This window comes from Carassius gibelio, chromosome B24 (genome assembly GCF_023724105.1).
Source record: "Carassius gibelio isolate Cgi1373 ecotype wild population from Czech Republic chromosome B24, carGib1.2-hapl.c, whole genome shotgun sequence".
NCBI classification, from domain to species: domain Eukaryota; kingdom Metazoa; phylum Chordata; class Actinopteri; order Cypriniformes; family Cyprinidae; genus Carassius; species Carassius gibelio.
In genome coordinates, this window is record NC_068419.1 from 19256917 (window position 1) to 19283751 (window position 26835).

Consider the following 26835-nt stretch of genomic DNA (forward strand, 5'->3'; position numbering starts at 1 on the left):
AGAATGCCCATGAGGACACAGATTAACAGTGTGACGTATCCCATACAGAAGCTAATTATGGAAGGATTATTAATCAAAGCACAGGCATCATCAGAAGACAATAAAACTGATCATGCCAGTCCCAAACAGCATGGGTTTGGATAACTCCCTTCCTCAAGGCAAATATCACGCCAACCTTTCCCTCAGCCATTATAATGCTGTTTAAAAGTCGGCATGTTTAAACGAAGCTATTTCTTCCTCATAAAAACTAATCCTCTAATAAAGGTAAACCTTAAATCAATACACTGTCCAGCACTCCACAAATCATGCTTTAGGGATGCTGAGCCTACTCTGTGAGGGGAAAAAAGGTTAAAAAACAACAACAAATCAAATATATATTACATTCAGAAATCTAAATGAAATGAATAAATAGAAATACAAATGAAATGGAATGCTAATTCTGCATTTAAATACTGTAGCAAGGGGAAAACGGTTCCAAATATCAGTGAAATAGGAACTGGCATAAATGTGGACTTTAATTCAAAACACTTTATTTCACACACGGGATCAGATGGTTCATTCACATAGCGGGAACGTCCAGAAACAAAGCTGAGACCCGTGTTTGATTACTTCGTTTTCTTTGAACATGTGAAATGTTGCCGTTTTTGCTCCTGACCTGGAAATCTTGTCGGTGCATGACATGGTGATGAGACGTTCTCCTTGAAGGACTCCGTCCCACGTCTGAAAGGTACCGGGGGTCTTCACGGGCAGCGTACCCTCCCCTGACTCAATCTTTGTCCGGAGGTGACTGTGAAACTTCTTCACCAACTGTCTGCTGCTGTGCACTGAGAAAGAAATACTGAAGGTCTTTGAGTGCATCATTTATTCAAAAATACACTTAAATCAAAAATTTACATTTGATTTATATTTTCCACATATTTTAGCCTATAAATGTTCTGTTGAAGTTTAAATACAACAAAACACTGATGAAAACATACATTTTCCTTAAACATTTTCCTTTAGGATTAAGTTTTAAAACCCCTGAAACCATCAAACTTAACATATATAGTGCGTAGCATCTGGACACTTCAAAAAGTCTGTATTAGAAACAGAAGCGAACTGAAGAGATGATGCAGATGAGAGAAGACTCTTACAGTCGGAGGTGATTTCATACGGCGAGTTGACGCGGGCGTCCCCGCAGGGCGACGTACTGATGTACATGTGGAAGAGGACGTTCTCTCGGAGTCTCAAACAGGAATCTTTGTGCCGTACGAAGATCGATTGCTCCCAGTCCTCTTTCCTTTTGCTTCAGAGTGATCGCAGGCCGCAGGCGGGAAGAGAGAACAGAAAAGGGAGACATGAGAAACAACCCCGTCTGAAAGCGTTCGCCGCTCACATTCCCGGCTAATAATGGGCCGAAGACACAAAGGAGACAAATATTGGCCTTGCCGCGACCAAGGCTAGTTCCATCACTGTCACATTCCCCTCTTGCGCGCTCTTTCTCTCTCTGGTACACAATCTCAAATCATTACTCTGTCAGAACAAGGCGAATACAAATGGCCGAGACAACAGCGAGCTGTAATTCTTTAACCCAGATGATCTGTAGCTAGTCCGCTGTAGGGAGGACACGGCGTTTCCCGCGGAGCCGCCCCACTTTTACACACATCATTGTAATTAGCACTAACGCCTCACTGTGACATCTTACAAAGGACGTTTTGGAATAGTGCACGAGGTGAACTGTGCACCGGGAGCGTATTACATACACAAACATCATCGTCGCTAATTGGCACCTAAGCTGTGCTAATTAGGCAAACGACCTGTGATGTCAAGGGTGCACCAGATCTGTCTACTGAGGAAGGTGCCGATGGCCGGCGTGGTATTTTATTTGCCGAACGTAATGACTTATCTTCCAAACTAGACTCCAGACCCATTTAGCGGCAGATAATGCACTCTGGGAAGACGCATATGCAAATATGACATTACAGGAGGCTTTTCTAAGCAGCAATCTGCTACATCGAGGAAGACATTTAGAGTCTTTGCCGCCGCACAATGATACCTCCAACACCAGACCAGACTCAAATGATAATGTGTTTTCTCTAAGAGAGAAGAATGAAGACTTTGGAACGTACATCCAAGTCCTTAGTCGCCTGTGAAATGTGCTTCTCTGAGAAAATGTGTTTATTTGAGTAAAGCTCTAAAGAGAGTTGTTCAGGTTCAATATGTGTTAAGCTCTCTTGACAACATCTGTGACATGCTGTTGATTAGTGCAGTAAATCGTTTGGACTTGGAGTGAAAATTGAGCAAATATTTTGTTTATGATAAAAGTACTTACTATGGAAGTTAAGTGGGTGATTAGGTTCAAAAAGTTAGGTTTTTTTGTTATGCTGGTAGAAAATATCTTCTCATCTGATAGTGATCACTAAGTTAAGTGTTCTAAATGTATTTTCATGTATTTATATCATCTATGGAAGTCGTAGGACCATAAAATGTTCATCCAATCAGATCCCTCGGTCCGGGGGCTATTATAAGCTCTCCTACCTGCCTGTCAACATATACATATACACACATATTTGCCTAACTCCTTGCAACCTTTTGCGCAAACATGGTTACACTTGTTACATGTACTTACTATTATAATAACAATTAATTATGCATAATTACATGCAAGTAACCCTAACCATATATTAAGTACATGTAATTTATATTACTCAGTACTTAAATGTATAATTACACTGTAACAAGGACACTAAATAAAGTTTAACCTAATTAACAAGTGCCCTTTTTATTTCATTAATATTATCTGCAATTATAGTATATATATATATATATATATATATATATATATATATATATATATATATATATATATATATATATATATATATATATATATATATGTATATACTTTAAAGATTTGAAGTACACTACAAGTGCACATTCAATAAAGTTAAACTTCTTTTTCAGAAGGGTTGATACAGACAAAGACACGGTTTACTGTGCTTATCTGTCCAGAATTAGTAGTTTCATCTCAGAAGACAATATATACGTCTTTACAGCTCAGATAACACTCACATTTCTTTTGTGTAGACAAAATAAGTGCTTTAGAAAAAAATACACATTGCATATTTCTACCAGACTTCCAATGTAAGTGCATTAACATAAATTGGATTTAACTTCTTTTTACAAACCGATAGACAAGTTGAAGTCATTTTCTCTGTGGTACGTGTGGTGCATGCTTTACATGCGTACAGAGTTTAGATAGCATGCAGTTATTTTTCATTGCTCATGTCATTTTTTTTAAAGCGGTTTCTTTAAAAAAAAAAAAACAATCTATTTTGCATCATAACATTACATTGTTTACACACTGAAGTTACTGCATTGTGTGTGTGTGTGTGTGTGTAAGTGTAGGTTAATTCATCTTACACTGGGTACAGGTTTGTCTTCAGAAGTTAGCTAAATTTGACAAACCCTCCCACTGGGAGCGTCCTGACAAGGTAAAAAGACTCATAAATAAATTAAGTGTTGTCTTTCCGGCGTAGTGGGTAAGGTTTGGGTTAGTGCTCATGGTTATGTAAGCTTTATGTACAGTATAAATGTGTCATTTACCTGAGGTGTAACTCTAGCTGGGAGTACAGGAACCGCAGCAGGGCTCGTCTGGTGGTGATTTCAGCGTGACAATCGTTGACCGCCAGACCCTGGTCACTGATAAACTCTCCATTAATGCATTTAGTGCCGGTCGATAGCGCCACCACTTGGGCCTGTCTCAGATCCAGACCTGAAGAGCACAAAACACACGTGACAGCGTCATAATATTGGATCCGACTGGAAATAAATGCCAATAAATACTGCAAATAAATTCCCGTTCACACCAGGAACGATAGACAACTATAGTGATTATTATATTGCCATACAACCAATGGATGATAATGTCCTGATCATTACATGTGCACACTGCTGATTTGTTATCTGACACTTTGTATGCTCGAGCTAGTTAATGCAGAATCCTGATTGGCTAACAATTTTTTCTAACATTCATCAGCTATTAAAAAAAAAAATAATAATAATAATAATTCTGAAAGTGATTCCATCTATATCATTCCTCTGCATTGTATTTGTGTTATAGAGTTATGATAGTTGTGGTGTAGACTTTGGGAATTCGTCTTATTCATCATAATCATCTTTGGTGGAACAGGACTTAAGTGTTGTCAAGTGAAGAGGCTTCAGCCAATCATAACAGAGGTCATTTACATTTATATGTCTTAAAGGTACTCTGTAAAAAAAAATAATAATAATAAAATAAAATAATAATAATTCTAATTTGCAAATAAAGCAAAGATTATTGGAGTAAGTTTACATTTCACTCTTTCTGTTGGAAAATATAATGTTTAATTTAATGTGTTACAGTAATTGCTATTTCTTTGTAATTTTTTTGTGAAATCCATTTGCAATTTCTGAGTGCAAACATTTTCTATACCATGTTTTCTATACAAGTGAATCTAAGTGAGAGTAAGGACATATATAACGTCACAAAATATTTCTATTTCAAATTATTTTTTTTTAAAGAAAAAAGTACCATGATTTCCACAAATAAATAAGCAGCACCACTGTTTTCAATATGGATAATGATCAGAAATATCTATTGAGCAGTAAATCATTATATTAAAATGATTTCTGAAGATCATGTGACACTGAAGACTGGAGGAATGATGCTGAAAATACAGCGGAGCATCACAGAAATACATTACACTTAAAAAAAAAAATATTCAAAAAGAAAACAGTTGTCTTAAATTGTAATAATATTTCAGATTTCTACTGTATTCTCTATTCCTATTTGCCAAGAATTCGCAATCTGCATTTGCGTACTTGCATCAAGTGTTCCTGGTTTAAGGATTAGAGAGAAAATGGAACCAAATTTGAACCATTTTTGGTGCAAAAATATATACATGTAGGATGTGACCTTTATAAGATAAGCTGCATGCACAAGGTTTTTATCTGGACAGATACTACTACAAATTGTGCTGTAGTTCACAATAAAAGCTGTTCTTTGCTGATGTTCTTTACACAAGGATGAGTAGCTCCTAACTCGCTGCGGCTGCGCTGGTCATCAGTGCACAAAGCTTTTCTGTGACATTTTCATCAGCCACAGCAAGATGAAACCCACAACGCCGGCACAAAGCATCTCCACCTGCCACGGCCCGCTGTACCTGTCTCACAGCTGCTCGGCCACGATACGGCCCCGACAGGAGCACACAGGCTTCACTGGGATTTCTGCACTGAGGACAGCTCAAGCGTGTGAGCGGATGTCTCAGCATGCTTAACCATAAAGCTCTGTGTGCTGGAAAAAAAAATATATCTCCCCATCACTTCAAAAATTTAGTGTTCGCTGCCTCATGTAGACCTGCAGGCGTGAGGCAACATATGAGCTTTTATCAGTCGGGGCCCAGACGGAATTGCACGCCGTGGCCCGGACGCCACCAGGGCGGCTCGCTGGCAATAACAATAATAAAAACTAATATTGAGGTGGGGTTAAAGGCATAGCCTTTGAAATCCATTCTTCCACCTTTCACTGCTTGATGAACCAAGAAGAGAAAGAGAGAGAGAGAGAGAGAGAGAGAGAGAGAGAGAGAGAGAGAGAGAGAGAGAGAGAGAGAGAGAGGCAGTGAGAAGAGGAGAAATAGATGAAACGTGAGTCAGAAAAAGAGAGACGGGGTCTAACGGAGCCATAAGTCTAGATCGAAGCGGTCAATAGCTCATTTTTTCCTTACTTATTGATATGAGGTTTTCTGGACGTTCTAACCGTGGAGCACTACATGCTTTCATATAAACTGTGAGTTTAAAAGGTTATTTCATTCATAAATGGATATTCTGCCAAGCGTTTTTACAAAATGCTTTACTTTCTTCTGGAAAACACAAAAAAGAGAACTTTAGCATAAGGTCCATGTAAAAAAAAAGGAAGGAAAGGAAACGTACCTACAAAAAACACCATATATATTCCTAAAACTGTAAATACATGGGAGTTTTTAATTCTAATTTTTAAGGTATTCAAAGGATTAACGTATTTATTTATTTTTACAATTACAGTATCATAAATTAATAATTCATATGAATGCTTTTGCAGAATTGCACCACCTTGTCATAAAAAGGTAGAATTATCAGAGATTTATTTTGATATCTCCTGCATTATAATTACATATATAACAATTCAAAAGTTTGCAATCAGATTATTTAAAAAAAAATGTAAAGCAAGGATGCATTTAACTGATTTAAAAGTGACAAAGACATCAATAATATAAAATATTTATATTTCAAATAAATGCTGTTCTTTTGAACTTTTTTTTTTAATCAAAATATACAATAAAATAAAATTAACAAAATATTTAATAAAATAAAAAAAAAGTATCAGTTTGACAATGGTTTTCAGCATTTATAATAATCAGAAATGTTTCTTGAGCAGTAAATCATCATATTTTCATGATTTCTGAAGATCATGTGACACTGAAGACTGGAGGAATGATGCTGAAAATACAGGAATGAATAACATTATGCAAATATGGAATAGATGACAACATGTAAAAATCTGGGATTTATTTGTCATTTTTATTTGTTCCCACTCCCATTCATTTTAAGGAAAAGAGTGTCATTAACATTCTTCAGAATATCTCCTTGCTGACAGAATTTTCATTTGTGTGAGAACACATTCATAATAAATAAAGCATTACACTATATTTTTGACAATAATGATAGCATTGCTGTCCAATGTGACATGCATACAGGGAAAGAGAATCCCGGTTCTCCAGGAAAAATAAATCCTTGAGGAAAACAATGCAGCTGCCCGGCACACAACCATCACTGTGAGTTATGCACTTCTTTTTGCACACTATTATAGGAACTCTACCTTTCCATCTATCAAAGACAGACTCTAAAGACAAATGCCAGCTGTTTCTGCCCAGTCTCCACCTGCCTTACCTGATCTATCCCAGCATGCATCGGTACAGTGCACAGCAGGGACCCAGCATGCCCAGGTTTTGTGTTCAGGCATCTTTATTCAACAATCCCCCAAAGCAAAAACACTTCAGGAAAAAAAAAACAAGTTAAAAGGCCCCGACCACCTCACTCTCCCAGCCGGTTCTCTCTCCATGCTGTTCCATTTAATGATAGTTTAGATCAATCTGGTGATGGCAGAGAGAAAGAAAAGAGAGTGTGTAGTAATTTCTCTCTGTAGCGGCATGAAATTGTTGTAAAGGCTCTTCTCTCGGTGTGAGGGGGTGGTGAGGCCTGTGGGCACTGCTGCTTTTAGAAGAGCAATAATCATCAACATCTCTGAGAAAGCACATTGTGCCAGTGAGGTGGGTACAAAGACAAACTCCCTGGATGTGAACATGACTGCCGTTCTCTTTACCCTTCAGTGGACCGCTGTGTAAAGAACAGACAAGAGAACACCACAGTATCAAAGGCAAGTGTGCAAAAAAAAAAAACACGCATTAGTGGAACATCTAGTAGTCTTTAAAACAAAATGTCTTTAAAAATTGTTCTCCACAATCATTTACATTTGGTGAACATTTACTCACCCCCAGGCCATGCGAAAATGAGGTTGTTTTTTTCCTATTTTTAGAATTTCCTATTTTATTACTTGCTCACCAATGGATGCTCTTCAGTGAATGGGTGCCGTCAGAATGAGAGTCTGAACAGCTGATTAAACATCACAATAATACACACCACTCCAGTCCACCGATTAACATATTGTAAAGCCAAAAGCTGCACGTTTGTAAGAAACGAATCAAATAAAAATAAAGACGTTTTTAACTTAAAACCATTGCTTTTGGCTGAAATATGAGTTCTCTGTTAACAATATTGTTTTCTCCAAAAAAAGTTGTCCCAACTGATTCAGGAGAGAAATATGCATGGATCAAGCAGCGGTTACAAGCAAAAAAAATAAAAATAAAAACTTCTAGATGCATATGTACTTTTCATGTGAATGGGGATGGATTTTATTTATTTATTTTTTTTTTTCACTGGGGGAAGAATTATTATGGATTATGGTCTTATATTTCATTCAGAAATTCTGGTTTAAAGTTTAAAATGTCTTAGTGAGGAAATGGTTCATTAAAAACGCAAAGCTTTTCATTTTTACAAAATGTCAGTTAACAGCTTGGAGTCTTGTGGATTTCTTTTAGATGACTGATGTTTGGACTTTCATTCTGATGGCACCCATTCACTGCAGAGCGTCCATTGGAGAGCAAAAGATGCAATGCTTAATTTCTCCAAAATTGTTCTGATGAAGAAACAAACTCGTCTACATCTTTGATGGCCTAAAGGAGGAATGAAATATTTCCTTTAACAAAAATTTGAATTTGTTTAGAAGTAGAAAGAAATGCCTGAAATATAAAATAATATACTATATAATAATAAACTTTTTTGTTTAACTGTTTTTAATGTGTCTGTTTATTGCACCTTTAAATAAAATAGTTTTTAAAATTTGCATACACTGTTTTCTTGAGTATTTTATTTGATGCATCAGTTTTTCTTTTTTTCCCTCTCTCTAGTATGGTATATTGAAAATATGGATATCATAATCAAGGAGGAAAAAACATCTTTATCCAGAAATGTATAATTGCATCAGCAATTAAAAAATGCAGTTGCTATGGATTGTATGGCCAAAAGTAAGACTAAATTCTAATAGCGTTTAAAGTGAGATCTTTATAGCAGAATGCATAAAATAATATCTAATATTAATTTCAGGTGTCACTCTAGAACTCCCCATAATGTTAAATGCTTAGTTTCATGATCATAGCCCTGTAATGCAATGCAACACGATGACAACAGAACATTTGTGAACTTAATCTATGAATTTTTTTTATTTATCTTAAAATAGCAACTCTTATCATTCTTATAATAACAATTGTTATAATATAAAATACAACAGAGACAATACTACAGCAGACGCTCTAACCGTCAAGAGACAGTGCAGTATTGAGTGAGAGGTAAGAGAGTGTTTCACTGTGGACACAGACACTATTAATCAGCACATGGGTCACTCTAGCGGAGGTCTGTCAGGGGAAAGCCCATATGCTGATATGAACTTAAGCATCATTACCCCTGCATTTCCTAAATGAGTTTTGTTTCGCAAAACAAGGAAAGAATGCAGTTCATCAGCTCCTTCATGAGGCCATCAAATCATAAGGAATCATTAGATGGGGTTTTATGCATCCTCTGCCTTGGGAGGTCTAGGAAAGTCCATATTGGATTGGCAAGAAAGGACACAGTGTATTTTGGTAAAAAAAAAAAAAAAAAGTCATAGATAGTGATTATTTTAGAAAATTGATGCATTTGCATTAAACATATTTGCTTCAGGGGTAAAGCAAATGGCCGAGGTCATCGTCTACCAAGTCATTTACATGCCATTAGGAATAAAGAGGCTCAGGAATTGATCCTTTACAAGTTGCTCTTGCATGGTAAAATGTTTGAATATTAAATAAGGTCATAGCGGTGCACATCATCACCATTTACAACTTCCTGAGATAATTCCTACCGAAATGGAAACCTTTGCGCAGATATGGTATGCTTATATAAAATTATATGCTTAGAGAATGAGCTGTATCTACAAAAAAGACACTGAATAACTGTCATCACTGTCAAGTATTGAATCTGACTTGTTGGCAAACAGTTAAATGCGCTAATTTTCTATAATAGTTGACCACATTATGGTTTCATATTATTTTTCCATGTTCCGAAATATACAATATACAATATATGGATATATATTCTAATTTTAGTTAAAGTTTTAGTTCTCCATTTATTTTTATTAAGTAAATTACTTTTGAATGCTTTTAGCTGTGGTTAACTATTAAAAAAAAATTCAATTCAATTAAAAAAAAAAAAAAAAAAATTCAACTTTGTTTCAAAATGTGCAGCTTGCCTTATTTTAAAGGGATAATTCACTTAAAAATTAAAATTCTGTCATTAATTATTCACCGTCATACCATTCTAAACACATAAGACCTTTATTCATCAACACAAATTAAGATATTTTGGATGACATGGCGGACAAAAATTGTTGAACAAAGTCATTTTTTCAATAAAGGAACAAAAAGTATTCTCATAGCTTCTTAAAATTATGTTTGAACCACTAATGTGACAGACTATTTTGTCTTATGTCTTTGACATAACTTGAAATTCAAAGGCAGCACGGACACTTGGTTGAAACAACATTAATTAATGAATTCATTATTTAATTCATTCATTCATAAACAGTTCAAATATCTGTGAAAAACAACTGTGATTTCAGAATTGGCAAATGCTGAACAGGGAGTAATTGTTGTATACATAACTACACAACCTCATCTTTAGAATAAAATTTTTTAGAACCTGGTTGAAATTAAAATGCATTTTCCACCACGGGAATCTGTCCTTCCACTTCCCAATTGCTCTAAACACAATCATCTGTTCTCCAAATGTAGATGCAGACACGTCTGGTTCCCTTTACCAGCCCTTCAACTGTGCATCTGATGTTCAAAACCCAAATCCCGGCATCCGTACCGTGCCTGGTTGAAAGAAGATTATTCACACCATCTGATTCAAGCAGTGTCTGTTTCCTTTAAGTTAGCAGATGAAATAATCCAATAAGAGTCATGTGAGGAGCACTCTCGCTCAGGTTATGACTCCCTCTGTGAAAGTCTCGCGATTCAAAGTTGGACCCGCATTAATATTCTACCGGTGCCCGTACCAGTCTAAAAGATTCAATAGATGCTCAAAGAGCAGTGAACAGAACCCCCAGTGTTTCTGTCAAGTTTGCGTGTCTGCTCGCCTGCCACAAATTCTTGGGCACCGATGTCTGGATCTTTGAAGATAACAGTCTTAATAAACATGCTCCGCAATTACTGTGCGGCAGACAGAGCGGGAAGAAGAGAAAGAGAGCGAGACCGAGCAGCGAGGACAGGGATTAGGTCAGATCTCACTGAAGTCTAAATTGATGAGCTGTGGTCTTCAAAAGAAAAACTTGATACTGATCCTGCAATGGCTCCTGAAAGCCTGCAGCTGGGTCTTACACAAACACACTGAAACATCACGTCAACCTGTCACTGCTCGGCAACGGAGCGGTTTTAATTCATAATCGCGGGATATACTGTATATTTCAGTAGAAATACCTCAATAAATATGGATAGTGCAAGTATCCCTGTTATTTTTGTATTGAATTTTTATTTTCTTAGACTTATTTTCTTAGCATCTTATCAAAGAGATTTTTAGTAGAGATATACTATTAATATTATGAATATTTTATTTTATATGCTTGGTTTTCATTTTAATTTTAGTTAAAGGTTTAGTCATTATATATAGCTAAGCATTAACATTCACAAACCACTGTCCACTGTTATTTTTAATAGAAAAGAATGCAATGAGTTCGTAATCATGACTTTATAAGTTGGAAATAGGAAGTTTCCAAAAGCACGTGAAGAAAGCAGAGAGACGCTCTCGCTCAAAACAATGGAGTGAATCATTTCGTTAACTTTGCAGTTTATTATTTTGAGTTGTATGGGACGTGGTAACACATGTCCCTCTCACAATAAATTGCTTTACAGGTCTAGCGCTTTTGCCACTTAGAAATATTCATGCAATCATGCAGCATGTATCAAAAGTAGAGCTGAAGATCTTTGCCCGAACCCGATGGGACCCGACGGGTTCGGTCGGGTTTGGGCTTAATTTATATCATCTTAAGCGGGCTCGGGTTTGCGCTCTGGTTTACGAGGTAAACGAACGGTCATGTAATGTGTTTCGATTAACGCGAGAAAGATGCGAAAATGGATGCTGAGTAGGTGTAACAGAGGCTTGCCTCTGGCGATTACATTTTGGTTGCACCAGCAATTAAAGCAAAGTCTGAGGTGTGGAAATGTTTTGAAAGTTATAATGACAATAATGAGTGAATAATGATGCACCATAAGTGAGCGCAGGAACGCGCTGAAGACATCTACAGTGGATTCAATTATTTCCTCCACAAAAACATGCAGGGTTAGCCTAATCTCTGTGAGTAAAGGTTTTCTAAATGATAACTAAATATTCATTGTGTCTTAAATGCATAATGTGGACAGAGTATTTACGCTAATGTTGGCCTTATTCTTTTATTAAATGTCAGCTGCTAGTGACGAAGCAACAGAGGACTTATTTTATTTCTTTATTCCAACTTGTAAGTGGCTTATTGTCTACGTTATTTATGAATAAATTATGTTAAAACAAGTATAAATGACTCATTCTTGACAAAAGGAAAAAGAGCTGTGTGTGTGCACACATTTGAATAATGTCGGGCTGTAAATGGGTTCTGGGTTTTAAAAAGCTGTCAATCAAAATGTATTTGTCGGGCTTGGGCCGAAACCTGTTGGGCTCGGGTCCTGTCGGGCCTAACTTTTAAGGCTCAATTACAGCTCTAATCAGAAGCATGCATCTGCACTTCGGTGTGGTTAGCGCTCACACTCACTGATCTATATATAACTAAACCATGCTCTTGCCCACCTCTTCCAACAGAGCTAGGGACTGCTAAATGGAGCGATCACACTAGTCTAACGAACCAGACTTTGTAGGTGAAACACACTCCGGCATGGCTAAGATTGCCTAGTGTGAGCACATCCTTGTTATTCTCCCATATCCTGCACACACGAGTCTCTACCTGCCCAACAAGTGTTGTCCCGTGATCGTGCAGGTCTCTAATAGGAACGTGTCCTTTATAGTGTATTGATCGAGGCTCTGGACTCGGAGCATAACTTGTTTTTCTATAACTAGCAAATATTTTCTATAAAAATGTTAATTTAATATAGAAATAAAAAAAAAATATTTTAACTGTTACTATGTAAAAGGAACACTGCAGTAAAAAGCACCTTATTCGTTTAAAGTGTTTGAAAACCAAATGTTATCACACTACTTTTAAATGCATTATTAGTTTTGTGCATAATGTGATTAATTGCATACAATAATGCAATTAATCACGAAAAAAAAAATATAATAATCATTGCCCAGCACTAATATATAGTTATTTATCCTATTTTATTTATTCTGTTTAGACAAACCCCTAACATTTAATTTTATGCCTATTAATCTATTAACAAATCAAGTAAGGCCATGTCCACACGTACACAGGTATTTTTATAAACAGTTTTTCCCTCCATTTAAAAAAATATATAAAGTCTGTCCACATGAAAACACAAAACCATGCTATGAAGCACTGTCAAGAGCATGTCAAAACAACAGGTGGCAATATGATCTTTACTGTAAAGTCATGTTGGCCAATCAGAAGCCTGAAAATTTTCCAGTAGGCGGAGATAACAGCGCATGCTCCGGCATCACAAGACAAAATCTCCGGTTTCATTATCCACACAATAACACTGTAATCAGAGTTTTTGAAAATCTTCACACTGGCAAGAGTTTTCAAAAATGTTCTGTTTCAGTGATCTGGTGCTGCGTTTGCGTGGACAAATGGCCAAACCGCATAGAAAAAGCTGCGGTTTTGAAAATACCCAAAGTTTTTGTGTGGACAGAGACTCAATTACAAGGTAATTAATTGCACAAATTTATGCAATTAATGGCACATTATGACACAATTTAATGGCACAAAACATTAAACATTTTAATCAGTTTAAATCTCCAAATTTATGTGGGTATTTAAAATATTTGTTTAATTGAATCTTTTTTTTTTTTTTTATAAGGAAATGCCTCTAATAATAAGATAATTTATATAATTATAGCCAAATCAACATTACAGAATTACTAAATTTCTATTAATTTTGTATATCATATTACCAAATCACAGAACATTAACACATTTTAATTTAAATAAATTTAAAATGATATTCAAATAAACACATTATAGGTCACATGATCACAGAAATTAGCATTGTTTTTCCAAGCCCTTCCTAAATATTAGACTTTGGCATGTGACTTTTCCCACACCATTTTGTTCTATGGACTGAATAATACCCCAAATCATGTGATCATTGTGATTTTCATCTGGTTAAAAAATTTTAATATAAAAAAAAAAAAAAAAAAACACTTGAAAAAACACCTACCAATGCCTTTTCAACCAACCTAGCAACCACATAGCAATAAACTAGTTTAATTAAGTTTTACACAGTCATCTAAACAAATCAAATTTGATTTGTTTAAAATGACTGTTTATAAACAGGTTTCCCAAACAGTTTACTTACCTCCCATTGGTCAGATTGACAGACCCCAAACCCCTGTCATTGGTTGAGCTGTTGCTATGTCAGGATGGTTGGATGCTTACAGTGTAACACTGTTTTGATAGCACCACTGATACAAAGTGTTCACACCTATCACAGGAATCAGTCTATGAGTGACTAATAGTTCATGCTGACTATCGATCTGGGATAAGGGAACGTATTTAAACATCTGGAAATATTGCACACATCACCTTTAATATTGTTCTAAAGAATGAAAACCAAGACTTCACTGCCTCTAAATCATTTTAGTCTATTCTCCATCTGCTCTTTGACTCCATTCTGATATATGTGCATCTTTGTCTGTTGCTTTTTCACAGGTGATAAAGTACTAAATATTTCATCCAAAGCTCCACACTAAGGTGCTTTCTCTACCCTTATTGAACTTCTTAAATAATTCACAGGCCGATTGAAATGATGCCTTACCTCTGGTCATGACGATGCCCGCCAGGCCTTTGTGACGCGCATGCAGCAGCGAGGAGCAGCCGGCCAGCTCGGTGTATTTCTCTCGCACCAGGTGAAATATCGCATCCGCAAACTCCTGCAATTCACAACAGGTTCTTGGTAAACTTATTGCCTTATTAAAAATATATGTTCATATTGACAATATTTTGTTATTCGTGTACCATATCATCACACTGTAAAGTACTAAAAACTATGTATAGTAACTTTCAATAATAAATTTAAGTAACACATATTTTAGAATGTTCCATATCAGTACAAAAGGTGATTTAAATTCAAATGCAAAGGTATCTTCAACAGTAACAGTAAATGTGTTATTACTTGCACAACTGTCTGTTCATCCAGAATACATACATATACATACACACACACACACACACACACACACACACACACACACACACACACACACACACACACACATATATATATATATATATATATATATATATATATATATATATATATATATATATATATATGTATTTTTTTTTTCCATAAAGGAATTTCCATTCTGAACCAGAATTTCATTTGCACAAAAAATAAATCTATACTATTATATTTTATCAATGCACCTATCTGTTAAACATTACATCATAAAATTTTATGAATGAAAACTATTGTAGAATTTTTCAGGGAAGTGAGGGCATGTGTTTAAAAAACTAAAATTTGAATTCTGCTTCGGACTGGATTTTTTAAATGGAAATACTATTCATGTATTATACACACACACACACACACACACATTAAAAACTGTATTCTGAAGCCTAGCCTACTCTGTTAAAAGTTACATAAAATGTTAGAATACAAATACATACGATATTTGTAATTCTTTTGTTACATAGTCTCAATATAAACACAACACATAATAAATATATAATATATGTCTGAATCTACAACAATTAATGCTCTGTTAACTAATAAAATAAAACTACCAACAATATTGTAAGTGCTACTCTGTGTGTGTGGTTGCCGTTACTGTTGCATTAAGATTAAGAATTATTTCATACAGACAAGATATTGCATAACAGAGATTTTACATGCCTTTAAATCATATCTATATTATGCATATTTAATTTCAAATCAATTAAATTCAGCAAATAGCTTTGCTTTTGAATGACCACACAATGACTTTGCCTGTGGCATTTTTCCCCCCTCACCAACATGGTGACCCAATTAATTTGTGTCAAAACACTGGCCATCAATAGAGTAATTGGAAGGAGAAGAGACCACGGGCGTGCTCATGGTCAGACATTTATCTGAGACACTTTCACTAATGGAACAGCGTGATTAGTTTGGTAGCGTCTCAAATGGACCATCTGTCCATTGCTCTGAGCTCAGGGTTCAGGCTGCCAGGCTGAAAAATAACCTGGACCCTGCGTTTGCATTCACCAGACGGGGATTCGGCTCATCCTGCCCCGTCCAGCTGTTCCTGAACCTGTGTGAGTGGATTTTTTTCATACCACGTCCACAACTGATGGTATTATGTTGCTGTTTGTGGCAATTAATGTCTTATGAAGGCAAACACATATCCACACAGTACATACACACACAGTGCCAGATGATAATAATGAGGGGTGGGCCAAGCGTCCGGTGAAATAAAATGGAGGGCAACAGGCATGTTCCTGTCTGTGGACCCTGAATGACATTTAGCAGAAAAGCAAAAACGCTATGCTATTTCAGCATTTGCATATATATATATATATATATATATATATATATATATATATATATATATATATATATATATATATATATATATATATATATATATACATACACACACACATACACACACCTATTTTAAATAATATTTCCATGTAAAAACAATGTAACACATTTATGAACTGTATACTGTATTTGGTCTTTAACATCATTGTCTTAATGCACTGAGCTGCGTAAAGAGTTTTCAAAATAGGTTTCTGGGAGAGAAACACTTATGCATTAGGTGCGTTGTATTCTGAGTGAACTTTCCTAAGCATCATATTTTTTTGCTTTAAAGATATTCGTCATAATTGTGCTTACTGTACATATTCTGCCCTACAAAGGCAAAACACAGTAGAGAAAAAGAAAGCTTTTTATTAAAACATTTTGCATTAATTTTTCATACTCTATTTTAAGAACTACATCTGTTATTTTTTATGTTCAAAAATTTCTATCCAAGTTTAATGAGCAGCAACAACTGTAAGAAAATCAGCTGTGTACAGCAACAAACCTCTTGGGAAATGTCTCATACTGTACAACCTAAACATAAGAACAAAATGATGCTCAATCTAAGGTTTGGCTGCTTTAGCGAGCAGTAACTCAGGGTAAAGCACTTCTTTAGCCTGAGCTTGCCAAGCTGGCAGACATATTTAAATGCCTCTCAGTGGTAATTAAACAGTAATCCCAATGTCACCTTAATAAAACATCTTTTATTGGTGACATTAAACGGATTAAAAGGGATGCCAAACATTTCCACACTTCAAAGACAGAGGCGTGAGCTATGGTTGGATTGATGCCAGACTTCAGCGATGGTGCTCATACCTCTGCCTTCATGATCCAACATTCCCCTCTGAAAATACAGCTACATTTGTACATTTTCTTTGGTAGGTCAAATGGCATTGGTAAACAGTTGCTAAGGTGTTGTCTATGTGGGTTTTAGCATGTTGTGCTATTTCTAGGGAGCTGCTATGTTGTCAGAAGTGTTTGCTAGGATGTTCTGGGTGGTTGCTGTGTATTCTGGTCTTTCTATAAGTCACATGATTTGAGGTATCAATTATGTCTGTAGTAATGGGGCAAGGTTTAATACCAAGGTTAATTGAAGAAAAAGTAATTGCGATGCTTGATGTGTAGCACCACTAATAAAAACACACACAGTCAAACACACAAAGGATATAAGTGACGGAAAGAGATAAATGGAGGGAAAACAAGCCCCAGCACTGACCATTTCAGGGAAATTAAGTGGCTTCTGTCTTTTGTTTGCTACCTGCCAACAGCACATTATGAGCTTTTACGTTTCAAAGACTTGTCTCAACATGAACCATTAATGGCAATCAAATCATTTGATTCCTTTTGAAGATATGCCACTATAATGAAGTCTTTTGCATACATCTGTATTCACAAATCTGAATGCGGAATAATGTCACACTGATTCGCAAAAAGGGAAAACTCTTGCAGGTAATGGACTGAAATTAGTTATCAAAGACAGGAATAAAATATTTAGAGCACTCAAAAGGGACTCTAATACCTTGAAAAAGAGGCCATGAAAAGGAAGTAAAAATCAAAAGCAGAAAAATTGTGATTTAGTCTCTTGCACATTGCTAGAGAATTTGTGCTGAATGTTAATCAGACAAAAAAAAAAAAAAAAAAAAAAAAAAAACCCCGGTTGTCAAATCAGAGAAAAACTGCAATCCAACTCCTTTCAGTTTGAAAGTTGTGGATCATGTGACCAGATAATAACATTTTGTGATGTGTGGTGGTTCTTTTTGCTGTCTAGGAAAAAAATAGTAATAATAAAACACACAATGACATGACACACACTTAAATATGTTCCTGCTATATTTAGCTTCAACCATGATGTTCTACCTCTTGTAACTAGTGATAATTTCTTTACTCAACCCGGGAGGTTGCTGTGCTTTGGTACTTAGAAGGAATTCTATAAAATCAATGGCTCTAAGCATTGACTGCCAATAACGATGTCACACCTATCACTAGCTTGAAACTCACACTTTAGTTCTCCAAGCTTGGAAAAACAAACAAACAAAAATCAGCCAAAACCAGCCTATGCTGGCTGGCCGATCTACGCAGTTTTAACCTGGTCAAGCTCCCAGCCTGACTAGTCGACGAAGTGATCAAAACCCCTCTAAAACCAGCCTGCAAACTAACGACGACCAGGTTAAACTGGTTTCAGTTAGTGTTTCAGCAGGTTAAAGCAGCTGTTGAAACAAAACCTATAGCTTCAAATTGGTCTTCATCAACAATAACTATATTAGTGTTCACAAGAGCAGATGATAAAGTCCTGTGTATTAAAAGCTCACGCTGAAATTTTGTCGCCTTTCACTTAAAAGGCTGAAGCTCTTTAAAGGAGGATTCTGATTTGGCTGTCAATGTTTCTATCACTAATCAGCTGCAAAAAGAAAATAAAAAATCAGAAAGAGATTTCAGTGATTTTGTTTCAGTGTAGTTGTGTATATACTTTTTTTATCGTTATAGTTATCGTTATCGACCTTGGTGTGAACAGGCCTTTAGGCTTAAGTCGAAGTTTAGTAATAATGATCAAAGTTATACTACAGATAAAGCAACAACTGCACAACATTTGAACAGTTTTCATTACAACTCTCTTTCCAAAACTTGAATTCCCAAGGTAATGTAGAATGTCAGTAGCACTGCTGCCGTCATCTCTCCTCAGATGTCAATATTGTGCAAGGAACACAAATGTCAACAGGGAAATTTTCTTGACTGATCCCTGGCCCAGAAGTCTATCCCTTGGGGGCTTCTTGCTGACAAAAGGGTCCTGGCAATGCATGACTTCCTCTGCAGGGAAAAGTGTTAGGACTATGCAGAAAATTCCACTGCCTGATCTTCAGACTCAGGTGAGGGTTGGGATTTAGCTATATAGTATACTATGAGAACCAGAAGAGTGCTCACTGTTTAGCGACCAACTTTACCCGCACAGAAACAGAGAAAAGTCTTGATGATCTTTGTTTTTTTTTGTTTTGTCTTTTACGAAGGTAAAAGCCCAAAATAACATACTGAATGGTGATTTAAAATGCACAAAAGTGCATTGATTCAATGTGGACCAGTACACTACAATGCATAACTAGTACATTGATATGCAGAGATAAATAGACAACAACAACAAAGTAATGAAGGAAAAATGAAGCAATTTTATATCATTATGAAATTAGCATTTATATCATTATGCTTTTATTGCACAGGCCATGTCAATAAATCTCAACATCCTTCAAACTCTGGATAACACTCCTGCAATTAATTGCTTCAATTGTATGACGCAAGCATCATATATTTCCTAGCAGTGCGGCTGTGACAACTCTGCGTTTTACAATCTCCAGCTTGAGAGAATCCAATCATACGACGGCGTGTGTGAGGGCCATCTCTCCAGAAACCTCCCCCCACGGCTTATCAGGGCCCAACAGAGAAGCAGTGCCTGCAAAGAAATAGGGCCATGTCTTCTATTTCTTTATAGTGGTATTTAACAATTCATTCAGGAAGTTTTAATAGTGTCTTTCCATGGCTATATCATCCTCCGCCCTGCTGCCCAGAGTGGGTTCTTTGAAAATCAATATCCGTTGGAAGTCTGCCGCAGAGGCTTTGGAAAATCTCAAAGTGGCTGGTACCTACAGTGCCCCACATTTCACTCCTGTTTGTTCTCCGTTACCTATGCTATTAAACTCTCTGTCTCGATCTCTGGCATTGGTTTTACAAGTAGTCCACACTTTCATTTCTGTTGGCGTTGTTTTACAGTTTGTTTTCCCTTCATTCTGCGCGAACAAAAATGGAAACCGAGGAAACTGCTGACGAAGCCCCCGCCCATCTAAAATGAACTGTGTGCAGCTTTGTGATGTCGCCTCAAACCGTGTCCAACCTTTTAGCGTGCAGAAGGTCCAGATGGCCCTGCAGCCTGCAAGACAGATTTTCAGCCGGCCACGCTTTCTGCTCTATCAGCGGGGAGCTGTCAGTCAGATCAGCCTGGCTGGGCCACCAGTGCTGTTAAAAACAGCATCTGTCTGTTGTAAGACTCCCAACACCCAAAACGAAATAGCAGGACCAGAGAGTTTTGATTTGGGTCCTTTAACGCTCTGGAGGAGAGTTGGGTCACCTAACCTGAGGGATGGGCAATGCACCTGACCCCAATAGCCTACGGGAATCATGACATATTGTGGCCTGGAACAAATGACCTCCACCATCATGAAAGAGGTTATGGAGGAATAAGTTGACCTGGTAAAGCAATGGTCCGATTTTTTTAGCTTCTAAAATGAAATGTAAAATGAAAGCTAACTACTGTGAGAAGGGATGTCTATTAGACTTGAACAAAGAGGTCTACACATCAATATCAAAGCAGACGTGTCCGATTACTATGCTACAAGTTACGGTTTCTTCCAGCATCTCACATCACGGGCACTGCATTTTTAAGATGCTGAATCAAGTTAAATGTAATTCAATATAAAAATTTAAATATCCTTGTGTTACAATCTTTTATATTGTACATCGATTTCTGGGTGCCTTCTGGGTCACTTCATTATGAAAGTCCACTTTAGACATTTTACTAACTGTAAGTAACCTTGAAACAACATGACAACTAACTCATTAATTTGCAACTCCTGAACTTGTCTACTCTTGATAGAGCACTAGTAGACTTATAAGTTAGGGTTAATATAATAAGCTGACATCTACTTGCAAAGTTATGGGAACTCGTTATATTAGGGAACACTTTTCACTATTGTTGCTTATTAGAATGCAAATTACTAGCACATTGTCTGTTTATTAGTGCTTATAAAACACATACTAAATCCTTATTCTGCATGACCATATACTAGATCCCCTAATCCTATCCCATTTAACTACCTTACTATCTATATGCAGCAAAATAGGAGTATTATGAGGGAAAATCTCAATTGTTAACAGTTACTTATACTCAACAGAATTGCTGGGGGAACATCAAAATAGATAAAGCAGACAGTCTACTAATAGTCTAACAACTGTTAGATGACAAAGCTGCAAAGTTACTCATAGTACTCATATTTAGTAGAATGTCTAAAGTGGACCATCAATAAAAAATGAAAGTGTTACTGTTTGTTTGGTTGTTGTTTCGTTAAAGAAACTACCCAACCTGACTGGATGTGAAGACTGGCTTGGACAGAATTGGCATGATAACAGATTCAGTTACCAAATAAACACACTGACAACCAAACTAGCTGAAAAACTTTATTTCCCAGGCCATAACGCAGATGTGCACAAACAAACCTGCAGTGAGGATCATAATCATGCTACAGATGGACTCATCATGCACTTCTGCAGTCAAATAAAACAGATGTTGTTCGGGAGTTGTACGTGTACAGTACGTGTGTGTGTGTGCACTTTCATGTGGGCAGTTAGGTTGCAGGGTTTGACACCCAATAACTGTCCTGCTTCAGTGAGGCCATCTGATTGTACAGACCTGGCACACAGATACGAAAGCAGCTTTTAGGATCAGTTCAATCTGTGCCACAGACTATCATGGCACCATGGTGCTGTTGCCCTGCATGGGCTTAATTCTCTCTCCATGTGCACTCAACCTGGTATTATCTGTGCGCCAAGAGGTGCCACGCTACAATTCACTGATCCTTTGCCTGTACTCCTGACTTACTTTTAAAATCTATGAGACAACACTTTCTCAAAGTTCGGGCCGAATACAACAGTGTGCATGGCCTGGTTTCCAGAGTGGAAAACCTGGTTAAAAAAAACTGAAGCCCCAGTAGGAGGGAGCTTGTTTTAAAGGCTCAGCGTCAATCCCACCTGATTAACCCTTGTGTCAAGATAGAAAAGTATAGATAAGAGTGGAAATGGTTTAATAATGCCAGAGAGGGTGTAAAACACACATCAGGGCCTTTATACATAATGCATCAAATAAAGAGGACGGGGAAGAGGCTCCTTCAAAGGAATAACATGACCTGCCCCTCAGAATGAATTTGTGTGTTAGCTGGGGAGATTGAGACACAGAGGAGGTACGGGAAGATGAAGAGGAAAGATTGACAGAGAGAGGGAATGAGTGTGATGTTCTCTTAACGAGCACCTCTTGGGCCGACCCTCGTCTGACCGCAAGGGCTGTTCACGCATCGCTCATTAATCCACTCCTGATTGTGAAGAGCCCTGCTAACGGAAAGGCCATGGAAAACACTGCCATCATTACTCGTAAAACTGTGCAAATGCTACTGGCTAATACAGCTAACTCAACAAACAAATGACACAAAACAAGACCGTTATGAGCAAAGAGAGATAAATGATATCTGGAGAATGCTATATGTTAGCATTACTATTCATCAAAATGATGGGCGCTAAGCTCAAACAGAACCCCCTGGAAGTACAATATGTGCTAAGGAAGGTTTGGACAGTATTTACCACAGTAAAATAAACCATTGCATTGCAACAAAATGCATGTTATTGTTTATTTAGTACTGACCTGAATAAGATATTTCACATAGTCCACAAGAGAAAATAATATAAAATAAATATACAATAATATAAATAATATAATATAAATAATATAAAATAAATAAAATAATATAAAAAATGGCACCGTTCAAAAATCTACATCCACTTGATTCTCAATACTGTGTTGTTACCTGAATGATCCACAGCTTTTATTTATTTTATTTTTATTTTTTAATCAGGAAAGAAAAAATACTTGGTGCTCAATGCTTTGAAGCATCGGATGAGTTGTGTCTGTTTAGGAAGAGGCATAAAACAGAACAGCATCCAAACAAATCATCCTACCAAAGAGAAAACATGCACTACTTCAAATATCGCCTCGACCTTTCATGTGCTACAGGAGATGAGACGCATTCAAACACCTTGTGAAGTAGCATTTTGCCGTCATCTTTGAGGCAGAACGTTCTGACCATCAACCAGAAACATCACAACTCCATCACTTCTGTTTCTCTTGAAGATACCAGCCAGAGCACTGTGCACCATCCCAGACATCACTTCAAACCCAGTCTGCTTCCTTTGAACAGACTCTCCCATATCTGCTGCCAAACCTGGTTACCAGCAAACCCTGCCTGAATCTCGGAGTTTGAGAGAGTAAAAAAATATGATGTTTGTAATAGGATTTGACAATTTCAGCAATTACAGTTGCTGAGAAAGAAAAACAAAGTCATGCCGTTGTCCAACCCTTGGGTACAGCAAGAGCACCAAACCTTTTCATGCAGTGCCCTTTCTGTCATGGTCAAATAATCTGGACACTCCTGAGCGCTGATCCTAGCCCTGCAAAAAAGCCTCCGGCAGGCCATATATCACTCGGTATTGATATAGTTCCACTACACTGCCACACCTGACATTTGATTCATAGCTTCAGGTGTTCTTTTTAAATTCTAAACAGTCAACAAGGAATCAAGAGAAAATGTCAAATGAGTGTTGCGCCGTGTTGGTGATTGGTAAAGCCAGTATGCCTCAAGTAAGTTATTTGGTTGGAATGTATTGATGTGTGAAGCAGATTTCTGTCTTTGTGAGCGCCTTTCTGGATCATAGTTACAGTCAGATACTTTTAAGAAAGATAATTTAATGCAGATATAGGTTCACTTTCAAGTTATTTGTTTTATACTATACACAATTAAAGTTAACAGGGTTGACGTAAGGTTGTTCCCTACTGAGATTCTTCCTGAAAAAATGATTATAAACAAGTGCATAGCTGTTATAATTAAAATGCATACAGTTGTTGCTAATTTCGCATAGATGTATCCTTATGATGAAAAACAGACAAAAATGTTAAGAAAAAAAAATCTATATACACACCCAACTGAAATCTTGGATATTCATTGTTTTGCAGAAAACAAAAACCAGTCACTTTTCTTTTTACATGCAAAAATGTAGTCAACTAAAAAAAAAAAAAAAACAACCCAACCTTGCTGTTTTTTTTTATATGTGGGTGGTACACAGCCCTCAAAATAGCTTAATTACAATAGTAGAAAGTTAGCATTGTTACATTAGCTATGTTTCCATCCAAAGTTGCGAATTAACTGTAATAATGCATAACACATGTGAATAAAACACAATATCCATCTATTATATTCTCAGAGAAGAGTCGTGAAAGACCGACCCATTTTATCAACAGATTCTGGATCAGGCATTTCACAATGACCAAAATAACATTTTAGATGCTGTGCGATGAAATCGGTCTACTGGTTAGTCCAGTTATCCGTCCCATTGCACAAAGTCATGTGACTTTTTCATGTGCATTGAGGAATTAGTCTGTAAATGTTTCTATTATAGTTTATACTCATGATTTTTTACCGTATAGAAAAATACGTTATATATGCACATTTATGTGCATCTTGGCTTTTCCATCTAGTGTTTTTTAATGCGATATCCAAAAATGCACATAAAAATAAATGGATGGAAACAAAGCTACAGTTTCTGGGTCCAGCAGCTGTATCAGATCCCAAAAGTAAAACACAAACAATACTAATATACACTCACAATATGCTGTAGTACTACTGAAAAATCATGACCTTAACCTCCATAGTGAAATCTTGGTTTGTCAGACAGTGGTTAATCTTTACTAAAACATTAAATTATTTCGGTCCAGGATACTGTGCAACTGGAGACTCTTAGCTTAAATGCATGCTTTAAATGAATAGACTGATGGGATAGTGATCTCACCTCAGTAGTGGTTTGAGCCCAGAATCAGTATTTGATATTTCGTGATTCAACAAGCAGATAACGAGATTCACCATTTATATACTGTGTTATATACTGTATACTAACATGACTCCAATAAACAGCACTACATCCCAGACCTGAATGAATGTGAACAGGAGGGCACAAACATTTGAAGAAACTGAAACGGGAGGCAGAAATGACTGTGTTCCCAGAGCACTGTATGCTTCCTTCACTTAATTACACTCCGTAGTCAAGACAGCCAGAATGTGTTGTATTAACACAACACAACATTCTCAGAAACCCCAGCCCATGAACTGATGCGTTCCGCATCGTGTACGCCATTTATTAAGTCTGCATATCAATCCGTGGCCTCTCACGACACAGATTTCCTTCATTAGTCCCTGGTTTGATCAGGCTGCCTTACACTTGGCGCAGCGACATGCTAAATCAATTACAGTATCACTACTTCTCACCGTTTCTCTTCACGTGGATCACCAGGGACGTGTCATTGTTATGAGACATAACCTTTGCATCCGAATACGCGTTTGTACAACATCTGCTTTGATTTACAGTCCTGTTCTGCAGTCCCAACGGCTCCACCTATGATTGGAAGGTGTTAGCTGATGTGTAAAGTTAACTGCTGTGGTCAGACCTCACCAACCTACCCTCCAGCTCCAAGAAAGAGTTCTGCTGCTAAAGTATGTTTTACAATTCTGGTTAATGGCTGTGTGTGTGTGGGTATAGAGGAAGAACAGGGAATTCTTTAGCAGACAGTGTGTCAGCCTCCCAACTGTGCACTGACACTTATGACTGTCATTACGGGCACTGTAAAAAAAACACGAAAAGTCCTAATTTGACATGGCAGTCACGGAGGCATGCACAAGGATAGAGTCCATGTCAACTCACACCGAAATATCTTAATGGTCTTGTGAGCAAATTCATAAATTCACCAGCAGAGGGAGCTGAGAGGAGCTCTTGGAGAATCTGGTCTCCTTCAACTAAATGCACAACATTATTCATTTATCTGTCTGCATGGGGGTACGTACACTAGTGTGATCTCCATTAGCAGAGGTGAGGCTTGAGAATGTCAGTGTTGCATATAGTGAGCGACATGACAGTTCTTGGGAAGCTCTGCTTTAGAAATGGCAGGAAATGGAATTTCCCTGTTTGTGGTGGGGTGCTAACGCAAACCAGTTTACCACAAATGCCTGCACTGTACATGTCATGAAGCTGTTTGAAAGGCAAAAAGGGCTAAAAAGGGTTCAAAACAGCACTCTAAAGCAATCTGACTTTGTATTATAAATGTACTGATGGAATATTAAAACACAGATGACTGCACGTTGGTCTAAAAGCAGAATCGCGTTTTGGGCAAGTTCGCTGTGGGTCATAGGTCCTTCCAAACCTGTGATTTACTTTCTTCTAAAGAAGAATCTGGTTGAAACGGTCAACAACTAAAACAACAACAACAACAACAACAACAAACTCTAGTCCATATAATTACTTTATACTATTATGTTCAAAGTGTAATGGGGGGGGGGGGGGGTGCTACAAATAAATAAATTAATGTTACTATTTGTTCTGCTTTCAAGCTAACTTTATAAACTATTTTTAAATATATTTTTACTGGAAAACATTTTTTCTTTATTTTTTTAATTCAAAAGATGTACTTATGTAACGTCTTATTTTAGTTCCACATAAGAAAATCGCATGGATTTGGAACACCATGAGAGTAAGTGGAAATGAGTGATTTTCCATTTGGGTGGAACTATCCGTTACACATACTGTAAGATTCTTACAAAAGCTTCAAAAGTGAGTC

General features: G+C 36.9%; 1 protein-coding gene across 2 annotated transcripts in view; it reads right to left on the reverse strand.

The window, feature by feature from the left end:
- adarb2 (adenosine deaminase RNA specific B2 (inactive)) overlaps positions 1–26835 on the reverse strand; it is a 152335-nt gene that overhangs the window by 13539 nt on the left and 111961 nt on the right. For both annotated transcript variants that reach the window (XM_052595757.1, XM_052595758.1), the window contains exons 4-7: positions 14625–14739; positions 3586–3754; positions 1134–1285; positions 656–824 (exon numbers count right to left, since the gene is read on the reverse strand). In XM_052595757.1, the coding sequence (XP_052451717.1) occupies positions 656–824; positions 1134–1285; positions 3586–3754; positions 14625–14739 (605 nt within the window). The remainder of the gene's footprint in view (positions 1–655; positions 825–1133; positions 1286–3585; positions 3755–14624; positions 14740–26835) is intronic.